Source organism: Haliaeetus albicilla, chromosome 21 (genome assembly GCF_947461875.1).
Source record: "Haliaeetus albicilla chromosome 21, bHalAlb1.1, whole genome shotgun sequence".
Lineage (NCBI taxonomy): Eukaryota > Metazoa > Chordata > Aves > Accipitriformes > Accipitridae > Haliaeetus > Haliaeetus albicilla.
Window position 1 is genome coordinate 25828375 of NC_091503.1, and position 12216 is coordinate 25840590.

At 38.4% G+C, this 12216-nt stretch overlaps 1 protein-coding gene across 2 annotated transcripts in view; it reads right to left on the bottom strand.

Annotated features, from left to right (window-relative positions):
* SLC12A7 (solute carrier family 12 member 7) overlaps positions 1 to 12216 on the bottom strand; it is a 70232-nt gene that overhangs the window by 50343 nt on the left and 7673 nt on the right. For both annotated transcript variants that reach the window (XM_069809291.1, XM_069809292.1), the window contains exon 2: positions 1706 to 1800. In XM_069809291.1, coding sequence (XP_069665392.1) covers positions 1706 to 1800 — 95 coding nt within the window. The remainder of the gene's footprint in view (positions 1 to 1705; positions 1801 to 12216) is intronic.

The window sequence follows — 12216 nt, forward strand, 5'->3', positions numbered from 1 at the left end:
TATCACATATAATTGCACATGTCTAATATTACTTGACACAGAAGTCAACCCATCTTTCTTTAGCCAAATATCTGCTACAAAACAAAAACATGCTAAAACAAATAATAAAACCCAGGAGAAGCATATACAATAAAAGGGTTCCAGGAGAAGCAGAACCAGAGAAATCAATCAAGTACGTAAACTCAAATATTGGACGGAAGACAAGAGATCAGGATTGCACATAAAGACAAGAACTAAGGCATCAGGTCATGCTAATCAAGGCTATAATAGCCTTCTTTCTAACAGTTTATACAAAAATTTAAACACAAGTCAGCTGAAAACATGAGAAGAATAAGATTGTGGGAAACATACTATGAAACATACATACTACCAAAAAAGATTCACCACTACAACAGCAATGGTGATGAATTCACTAGAAGGCTTTCAAGGCCTTCTAACAGCATGGTCTATAATCCGAGATATGTAAAAGATAGTCATCATTATACCATCAGTGGAGAATTTAACGTCAGCCACTATTCAAAAGAGCTGATGCAAGCATATATTCAAATGAGATTAGGGACAAAAAGCAGGTATCGCCAATTTATTGACACTGAGGAATACAACAGCTAATCTGAACAACAGGGAGTTTTGAACATTGCTTTATGGAATAGAAGTTGAAGGAGAGAAATTCAGTAACAAAACTCCACCACTATGGTTTCTGTCAAAAAATAGTAACAGATTCCATACATGACAAAGACAGAAAATTAATGACCGACATTACCTTGATCCTTAGCACAATCTGCTCTAAGACTTAGTGACAAACAGTAAAAATACATTATTTGGGTCATGCAGAAAGAGGGAACTGAAAGATCATGTCCTCTGTGCAAAGATATTTGAAAGGAAGAAGTGAGGACCATAAGAAGATGACAAGAAAACAGTGGGTAGAATGCAACAGCAGGATAGTTAAGCAAACAATGTTGGAAGGACCTTGTTTATTGTTAATAGCAAGCATCAAAGCAAGACCAGTTGATGCTGCTAGAGCAGAACAACTTAGGTTAAACTTTACTAAAAGTACTATTTCACTGTAAAAGTAGCACTTAAATGTACCATAACAATATACTTTTTTCTGTAAATGATTGCAATCATTCAGTGAATTAAACAGGTATTAAAACTTGCATTATAAAGTAGATGTTTATACTAGAAAGTAGAAATAGCTATGGTATGCTTTGCACTGTAATTGGACACTATAAGTCATGGCCTTTCACAGTTCATTTTATAGTTTTGCTGCTTTAAAAGAAGCCTGTATTTTCCCTGTTCAACATAATATATTTGCTAATCCTTTTAAAACTGGATACTGCTTTGTTAAAACCACTAGAATTAACTTTCAGCAGCTTTCTCTAACAACAATTTCTAGATCCTAGCCCCAAAATTTTAAACGCAAGAAGGCTTATTTCATATCTTCACATCAATGCATACCAAAATTCTTACCTGTACAGATAAACTAAAATATAGAAGGAAAAAATCTTAGCACTTTCTTTTATTACATCATTCAAATCCACTGAAATGGAATGTTAGCAGGAAACAAAGTACTGAAAAGTTATTAAAATTGATTTTTCCCCCACTAAGTTTCACAAGAGAAAGAAAACAGGGGTTTGCTTGTTTTCATCTTATTACCAGAGCCTCAATCAAAGGTGAATGAAATATGTTTTTGGGGTATTTAACTTACCTCAAAGAGAGCCATATTCTTTCCTTCATACATGTTTCCTCTGTCCATCTCTGCACTGTTAATAAATGGACTACTTTCCCTGGCAACCCCATCCCCTGGTAAAAAAAAAGTGCAACAATTAGAAACAAAAGGAAAAAAAAGACAAGGTATACCATAAATGGAATAGTCAGAAGATGCTGGTTTAAGAACTGGTTTCAGATAACACTGGAGGTGGCTTCCAAACACTGTGTCTTTATCCCAGACACATGGACTCAATGTCCTCATTTAAGGAAATTAAGTTTAACAGTCTGATCTTTGTATAGTGTTCTGCCTCTTAATTATTAGTTATAATTCTTTAATACATATACTGATCTCCCCCCTTTCCCTTGCCCCATCTTTCTAGTTTACTTAAAAGCACTTGATAATAGAACTTCACATAAACCTCCTGAGCAACAACAATTAAAAAAGACCCAAACCTACCTTTTCATTACTTTACTGACCCCTTCCAAGAAACTCCAGTAGTTGAGGTAGGAATTTATGAAAAAACAATGTAAACGGAATTATTTTGTAAAGGTTGTGGGGACTCTTCCATGACGTGCTATATTTATTCTATTCGTTATTGAAACATCCATGTCATTAATCTGTAGCTCCCTGACCTTCTCTGGCACACCTCTCAAAAAATAGAGCATCGCTTTCACTGCCTTCCAGTCCACGCAATACAAAAGCTATTGCGCGCTGCTACTGTCATGACATTGGCATTCCCAAACAGTCTCAAGTTCTTGCCTATGCCAATTGCCCGTCTGCGCTTTTGCCCTTACATTCACAAGTTAGGGCAATAGCACCTACGCAGCCTCTTCACTACAGAATTATGGAACAGCTGGAAAACAAGTTGTAGTCTTTTCCCTGTGTCCTCTACTCCGCCCCCTCCAGGACACTTCTCCCCATATGAAGTCCAGGAACAAAGCTCTTGCAAACACGGACACCAGTCTCAGCACAAAGTATTATCTTGGTTGTAATAAAGACAGAAATAGATCTCAGTCCCTCAAGCAGATGAGTGACTACATCCCTGACAGATTTCCTACCGCTCTCCATAGCTCCCTTGTCCAATAGACTTTCCATAGTATCACTATACTTACTATCATGACACAGAAGTCACATACTACTGTAAGAGACTCAAAAGATAGCTTAGGGGTCTAGAACTAATTCCATGATCCAGAGAAGAACTTTTAATGAATTCATCCACAACTACTATTCTTATCCAATGTATCTCCTTCTATCCATATCCTCCAGCTGTCATCCTTCTGTTTCTCTACAGTTTATAATTGTTCCCCCACTGCTCCAAGTCCTACAGCCTGGCTAGGTTCCCCTCCTCCAACAACACAATGCAAGGCCAGCAGAAAGAGCAGTGTGAACACAAAAGAATCTCCCTCGTGGACCAGCACCCCGAGATGTTTCACAGTGCATGGAACATGCTGGTTTGGCACAAGATTGTCTGAGAAATTGCCATTTATCCTTCAATTGGCTCCATCGTACTTAGAGAAAGGTTCAGTTAGCTTTTCCACAGACAACGAAAAGCATCTCTGTCCCCAAGCAAATACATGCTGATTCCTCTCATCATCTTGCTAAAGCGTACAAGCACTAGAACTTCTTAGTTAAGACGTTGCACTTTCTTCCCAGGATTTTTGGAACACTGTTTTTCTTTTAGCTCCGTTCCTTGAAATGACCATGTTATTTTTGCTAAAGTTTTTACAAAGCATTCATTAAAAGGCACATTCCCAAGTTAACATACAACTAAGGTTGCTTGATATTTGCCTTGCTAAGACCACAGTTCTATTGACTTTCTCACCTATTGACAGCTGGTAGCTGTACTTATTAGCTAAATGTTAGTATTCTCTTCAGGGTACTTCAAATCCCTTCAGAAAGGATTACTCTTCAGAAAGTGAGCTGGGGAATTTCAAGTATTGTTCTGCATTCATACAGTGCGTAATATCACTGGTGTTACTGCTTCAGTGCGTACCAGTAGACTAATCAAAACATCAAAAGGGTAACCAAACAAATAATGTGAATCAGTATTCACAATTCTGAGGTTAAAGAATATAGTTTTGTCTTACCAGTTCTGGAGGTAAAAATCAGCACCTCAGCACTGTACATAGGGTATTTTAAATTGTAGGAGGAGAATAATAAAGTCTTCCTTTATATGCTTGTATTTCTGAACAAAGTTATTTGGCTTTGTTCCAATAGGAAAAAGCTCAGAGCACAATATCTCTAACAAACAAGTCTTGTCAAATGCACCTCATAGACTTCAAATGGAAAAAACATAGAGCTTCAGTTTCCTGTTCTTCAAATCCCTTTTCAGTGTTTCCAACAAATAATCTACCTATTTTAAAGCTTTCTAATGCTAGTCTTCAAAACAGCCTGTCACTACCAGACTCTACAGAAGTAGTCTCCCGTTTCTTTAATACAGTTGTCTCATTTTGTGAATGTTTGGTACAGCTTTTTTTATAGTATTTGACATGATCAACATTATCTATTTTAGCTCTGTTTGAAAGAGGATCAATGCTGGAAAAATGACCACAAAAATGTACTGACAAGTACTCTCTCATCTGCAGTTTGTTGACTAATCCCACAATTATGAACACCTTTGAACAAGCTCCTTTGAGTTTTCAGCATTGCTGTCAACAAAATCATATTGACTGTAAATTAAAAAACAACACCTTTGGGAGTATGCTTATTTAATATGCTTAGAAATACTGTGAGCCTCACAAACATATAACTCAATTTGAGATGTATTACACCATTTCCAGTAGAAAGAACTAGTTTTAGGACCTCAACACACAGCCAGCAACTATGGTGAGGTTAATGAAATAAGCTACTATCCCAATCCTTAGCTCATCCCTTCTTGGAAAGAAGGGATTCACTGGAAAACCAGAACTAAGAAAAGACAGGGTTTACACCTTTCACAAATGCTGTAAATATCACCTCTGGTGCAAATAGAAAAAAAATATTTCAGTTGCTTCCACTGAGGTAACATGGAATAGGTACTTTGTTCCACTAGTAAGTCTCAAGTCATTTACAGCTTTGTGTTTTAACCCTATTCTCTTGAATTCTGTGAGAAAGCTTAAAGATAATAAAATCATAGAATCCTTTAGGTTGAAAAAGATCCTTAAGATCAGAATCCAACCATTAACCTAACACTACCAAGTCCATCACTAAACCATGTCCCTAAGCACCACACCTACACGTCTTTTAAATACCTCCAGGGACGATGACTCAACCACTACCCTGGGCAGCCTGTTCCAGTGCTTGACAACAAATCACCTTTCCCTCAGGCTTCTTTGAAATTGCAACAATTCAAACTCTTCTCAGTTGTGGAGGCGAGTTAAACATACAATAAAAATTATGACTTCCAATGTAGTTCTAGACATTCCTCTAAGCTGCACATGTCTTCTGGAATCCAATTAAAACTCCTCAACCAAAGCACTCTGAAAATCCATGCTTCCTGTTGCTTGATTTCTGAAAGTAATTCAAGTTATGAGGGTTTACAGGCAAAAATCTTAAATCTGGACTAGATTAGTAGTCCATCTGAGCCAGTATTTCATCTTGGACCACCACTGGTATTAAAAGATCCATAAGAAAGGCAAAATAAAACAACAACAAAAAAAATCTTGTGGGCTTGATTATGGTCTAATGTTTCCTCTGTCTTGCAACACACACAAAAAAAACCCCACCTGTTGATGTGACACTCCATTCCAGCCAACATAAGGTGATCAAAGACTAAGCTCTAGAAATAAATGTTTTTCCCCCTCAAATAGATACTTTTAAAATTATTGTTATTATTACTGTTTTAATCTGCTATGGAATGTTCACAACTTTGTGCTTACTGATGGACCAGTGGACAAACTAAAGCCATCACTAACATACCTTTCCTAGAAGCGTGTCTGGTATTTTCTGTGTTGACAGATCATGCAACAATTCCTAATCTTGATTTCTACAGATACTCAAGCACCTGTGATGGGTGTAGCTATATTTACACAGAAATTAGCTGCAACAAATTACATCATCTTTTCTACATGAGATCTACAGCTGCAAGCAGAGAAGGTAGGAGACATCTCTCAAGTTCGGGAGGCAATATTCAGAGCGTTCACGCAGATGATCACAATGTGCACTCCCACACGCCCTAGCCCTGCAACTGCCAATGCAGTGTAACCCACGCAAGTTATCACAAACCATCCCAGAGTTGTGCTAGCCTCGAGTTTAGAGCCACCAATGTCATCTGATGATTTCTCATTAACATTTCCACACACCAAACAAAACTTACATCAGAAATATGTCTGCATATCACAATTCAAAGTGTTGGTCATAGAGGCAAAAGACAGCACTTTGTTCAAATTCATATTCCTCAGAAGTTTCAGAGCAGTGGTCCTCACAAACTCTGACAGGTGTAATACTTTAAGGTATGTTACCAGTTAAAAATTTCTAAGCTGATCCAGATCGGTCCATTTTACACCAAGACAGACAGAACCCAACAGTATAGGTTAAACAGGCAGAGGCCACCTTTGCCACCAAAGAGGTGGCCCTCTAGTTCCCCTCTCACACTTAACTACTCACCCATTTGTGTGTCTGTATCCTCACACTGTTCCTCACACAAACAGAACTATTATAAATGCAACAGTGGTGTGCACTTAATGCCCAGTTGGGATGGGGTTGTTTTGCTTTTGGTTTTATTCTTTCCGATACCTTTAATCCAGATGAGTTTGTGTGTTCACTATACAAATGCTTGTGCTGTCACTAGAGACACCATCGGTGTAGGAATGAGCAATCAGCATAAGCAACGCCACTTCCATAGCACTAATGCCAACATTACTACAACATAGAACTATAGTGGTTGGTTTTTGCCCTTTCCTGCCCCGCCACCCCAAATCAAATGAGGTAGAGTATGAAAAAAAAAATGTGTTACAGGTGTCTTGTCTTTGGGAAAGTGGCAGAGCAGGGCTTGGAGTAGAAGGAAATGATCATTTAAGTGATCCTAAATTTGCACTAGGATGCCTGTTCAAGAGATTAAGGACAAAAATATTAGACCATCTAATCTGATTTCCTGTCTTTCCACTGGCTACAGAATTTCATTTCTGCATTAGGCTCTATGACTTTGAAAATGCATACTGAAATTTGACCAGTGTATCTCTTGATGTTTTTTGAATGGAAATAAGAAAAAAGCCTATCAATTTATCTTTATAAAGATTAAATGTTTTTTAATTACTGTAAAAATCTCAAATTGTTCCTTATTCCTATTTAAATTTGGCTCTTTTCAAACTCCTACCTATAACATTCTAGTACACCTTCGAAATTTAACCACTTCCACTTAGTATTTTCTATCTCTGAAGGTAACTATACTTATCAAATCATCTCAAGCTTCCTTTTGAAAAACTGAAACAGTTAAGTTCATAAAACATTTTCCTAATGTTAATAATTTTTGTGGCAACATTCTCTCCAGTTTAAGTTATGCAAAAATTTTTTTTTCAAACTTTAAAAATCAAATACAGCCTTCTAACACCAGTCTCAAGCATGCTATTTACAGAAGTATAATCATCACCTCTCTACTCCAAGGATCAGGCTAGCCCTCTTTACCACAGCATTAAACCAAGCTCATGCTATTCTATTCCAGTCTGACCCCTAAATCCTCTCCAGATTCACTGCTTCCTCGCTGTCCTACACTACGTCTGTCAATATTGTTCACATTCAGGAAATGTTCCTATTTGCTTTTCTGATCAAACACATTCTGTCCAAAAAAGCAAGCATCTATGTCTCCTGTCACGCTGTAAGAGTTTAACATCTATCTGAAAAATAAATGACAAAATATATGGCAAAAGAATACAACTGGTATTCAAAGACGTAAGAATGATCTAAAACTTCTGAACCACATGGCCTCAAATAAGGTAGCTTGGCTATGATAAGGTATAGCTGTTCTCTAAACAAGTACATGTGTAAAACTAGAAAGTTTTGCTTCCCACTAGAAATTTCTAACTTTATATGCTGCTGTCTAAAGCAAAATGCAGTTGAAGAGCAATACTTCACAGAAAAGTCCTAACCTTTCATAGTTTCCAAAGGGCAATTCTTAATCACAGCCCATGTACCTTGAAGTAGGTTCCAGTTAGCCAGATACAGGTGAAAAATAACAGTTTTTAATAAAAAACTATGGTAACATTTTCATTAAGTTATTATTCAGTCACATTAAGAACAAACCATTACAAACTGAGAATATGAAGATAAGATCCTTATCTTTGCCCAAGGGTAAACAAGCATTTACTGTTAATGTAAATAAACTTTTTAAGGTAAAAATACATAAAGTTTAGAAGTCACTAAGACTGACGTACGCAAGTTTCACATCCTAGAAAACTGCCTGTGGCAAAATCTGTAATTCTATCTTCTCTATCGTGCATATTTACTTCCTGTATGTCCAAATTTTTGATTGACAGGCAACTAAAGAGAACCCAATCTTAAAAATTTAGTTTCTTACCACTCCTAACCCAAAAATATACAGAAGTAATCTTTAAAATTCTAACAAACTCAAGTTTTCAAAAGACACTACCTTGCTTTAATTCAAATTATGAAGAGGCATCAATAACCTTGCCTGAACACATCTTGCCTCTGAATTTTTGCATCAGATTGGTTTAAGAATGCAGTGCAATCTACTTCAAAGTTGCAGGTTATTGGTCTTTTTGGTAAAGAAATGTCTAAATATATGTACTACATCACAAATTTCTTGCATTATTTTTATCAATGACTAGCATAATTTAAGTAAGTTATGTTGAAAAGCAGAACAAGGTGTACTTAAGCTCCTTGTAAACCCCTTTACATAATGGAGGACTCTAGTACTACATCCATCACTTACGTTATCAACATCACTAAATTTTAGTTTTCCCTTACTTAGGCTACTATTATAATCAAGCACAGTCTACTTCTAACGAAAACACACTGCAAAAGCTCTTTATAATATAGCTGGAAGCACAGAACCTGCTATTCCAATAAAAAAGTCATTAGAACAATGGTATTGTCTTTTGAAGAGACTCACTTGGATTTGGCCCGCTTTCTTCATAGTCTTGTTCACTCATGATTAAGAAAAAAAAAAATCAAGTCATTCCCCTCCACTGATTCTTCACGTATCACGAATTGAAACAGGAAACTGACAGTTGCTTCCTCTCAGCTTTGTGTAAGACCTCAAATCCTGTTTCTTACTAGTATTGGATTAATCCTGAAACAAGTCATTAAGGCTTCATGCAGTGTGAAGCATGCACATGACACAGCCAAACTACATGACAGTCACAGAACTCTCTAAAGAGAATTAAGCCGAAGGATTTCCGTCAGCAATAAACACCATGCTTAGTGAAATGGGCAGGGTCAAGTCACTAAAACATCCCAGGTCTTGGCCTAATAAGTACATTTAAAGTTTTCTTTCCATCAAATAAATTCACTTTAAAATACTCCCACTAAGCAGATCAGTACACATTAGCAACAGGTAGCATTAACCTATTCCAAAGATCTATCTACTATTAAAAAAGCCAATTTTACGCATCAAGTACAAATTAGCAGATCTTAAGCAACTTAACCATAAGTATAGTTGCTAAACATTGATTTTTATGTAGAAAAAGCTTGCGTTAATTGTACTTAAGATGTAACAGATAAAAAACACCTTAAAACATAATTCTAGTAACTTTGCAAGCACTCTTTTTAAAAAGAAGTATTTTGAAATTATAAAGGGGTCCTCTTTAAGACTGGCTGCATAATTTTTTACTTCTCTTTCAAATTACAGACATCGTTGTTTTCTAGTTTATGCATTAATCTATTTCACACATTCTATACCAGCCTTAAACAACTTCATACAAACTGTTTCAATTCTATTAAATTGATGTTACTGCTTAGAACAGACTAGTTCCTGACGTCAAATCTTTGAATCACATCCAAAACCTACTTTTCTCTGTGATCCTAATACTTATGCCACAAGCATGGTCAACTGTGGAAAGGCTGAAAGGATTGAAGGCTCCTTCCAAGTCCATTTCCCAAAGTTCCTCCTTCCTAGAACCAGCTCTGGTGCTTATCAGAGCCCAAAAGAGCTGCTTTAACCCACTGATGCTGCAAAAAGCCTGCATCCTGTACCTCCCCATTTTTTTTTTCTCTCTTTTTTTTTTTTCTCCCCAGGTACTGCTTCTTGCTCCTCATTAGCAAAATAAAGCTGTTTGTGCAAGTCCTCAGCAGATATTCCACAAAGCAAGAAAGGCCAGTAGAGGGATAGAGATAGGACTGGTCACTAATCAATGGCAGCAAGCTATTAGGTTGTTTATGCCCTGCTAATTTTCTATCAGGACAGTTCTACAGGTAACAAAGTGAAGTTCCAACATATTTTCAAGGATGTTCTAAACTTTCCTTTCTGAAGCTAGATGAAAAATACGCAAGCTTCCCATTCTTCAAGACTGGAACTAATCTGCTAAAAGGTTCTATCCTCTTCAAAAAGTAAACTTGTAGGAAGATGCTTTTAATTTTAAAAAGAGTTTCAAACTTGTGTGCCCCTTGTCAGAAGGCAACAAACAGAACAAGTTTTTCATTTCTTCTTCCAAAAAGAGAAAGGATTTTTTTTTTCCAGAAGATACACGAGTTTAAGAAAAAATTTCATTTTTGCAAAGCAGTTACCAGTCAACATCTCGTCTCCCAAAGGCTCCCAGAATGATTTCCTAAACAGGTTGAATGCTGCTTATTTTTGGTTGCTATGAGTTAGCTAAAGGATACAGCTAATTAAGGTGCCTAATTAAGAATGCTAGCCATTGAAGTCAAGAAGCAGATACTAAATACTGTCCAATTAACACAGACTTTATTAAGCCATGCTTTCTTATAGCTGTGATTCAAGAGCAAAGTTATTCAGGAACCATCTTTTAAGTTTGTATACTACTAACTGCTCACGGATCCATTTCTGAAGATTACCGTCAGACCTTTAAAAATAAGTAGGTAACACTTTTGATGCCCTAAAACTCAAGGACTGCAATTTTGAGGGTTGAAAAGCTGCCAAAGAAACAGTTATACCTCTTGTAAAGCAGGGTCAGGGCAGCATAGCAAGAACCTAGTGTTGCACAACTTAGTGCATCAAAACTTCGTCCAATTTTGCAACTACTTGAAAATTTGCATATGAAATCAGAGACTGTGAATTTCATAGAGTTCATATGGTGGGTTGACCTTGGCTAGCCACCAAGTGTCCACCAAGCCGCTCTATCACTCCCCCTCCTCAACAGGACAGGGGGAGAAAATAAGATTAAAAAGCTTGCGGGTCAAGAAAAGGACAGGAAGATCACTCAGCAATTACCATCATGGGCAAAACAGACTCAACTTGGGGAATTTAATTTAATTTATTGCCAATTAATAAAAGAGTAAGATAATGAGAAATAAGAACAAATCTAGAAACACCTTCCTCCCACCCTTCCCTTCTTCCCAGGTTCAACTCCACTCCCAGTTTTCTCTCCCTCCTCCCCCCAGCAGCGCAGGGGAACAGGGAATGGGGGTTACCATCAGTTCCTCACACCTTGTCTCTGCCGCTCCTTCCTCCTCAGAGGGAGGAGGACTCCTCACTCTTTCCCTGCTCCAGCGTGGGGTCCTTCCCATGGGAGACAGTCCTTCGTGACCTTCTCCAATATAGGGTCCTTCCTATGGGCTGCAGTTCTTCCAAGTATTGCTGCAGCATGGGTCCTCTCCGTGGGGTGCAGTCCTTTAGGAACAGACTGCTCCAGCACAGATCTCCTCATGGGGTCACAGGTCCTGCCAGAAAACCTGCTCCGGCATCAACTCCTCTCCACAGGCAACAGGTCCTGCCAGGAGCCTGCTCCAGTGTGGGCTCTCCACAGGTCACAGCCTCCTTCAGGGCACATCCACCTCCTCCGGCATGGGGTCCTTCATGAGCTGCAGGGTGGATATCTGCTCCATGGGCTGCAGGAGGACAACTTGCACCCCATGGTCTTCCCCATGGGCTGCAGGGGAATCTCTGCTCTGGCACCTGGAGCACCTCCTGCCCCTCCTTCTGCACTGACCTGGGGGCCTGCAGGGTTGTTTCTCTCACATATTCTCACTCCTCTCTCTTAGCTGCTGCTGCACAGCCTTTTTTTTTTTTTACACCCCTTCTTACCAACATCACCGATGGGCTCAGCTTTGTCCAGTAGCCGGTCTGTCTTGGAGCTGGCTAGAACTGGCTCTGTCTGCCATGGAGGCATCTTCTCACAGAAGCCACCCCTGCAGCCCCATCGCTGCCAAAACCTTGCCACATACACCCAATGCACTTCACCATGTATTTTTCTTTCAGCAGGGAAGGAAAAAACGTTCACAACCACTGCTGAGAGTGATGACACCTTTGCCACTGAATTTGTCTTTGCTGTCTGTGCTGGGTTTGGCTGGGATAGAGTAAATTTTCTTCACAGTAGCTGGTATGGGGCTACATTTTAAATTTGTGCTGAAAACCGTGTTGATAACACAGGGAGGTTTTGGTTACTGCTGAGCAGTGC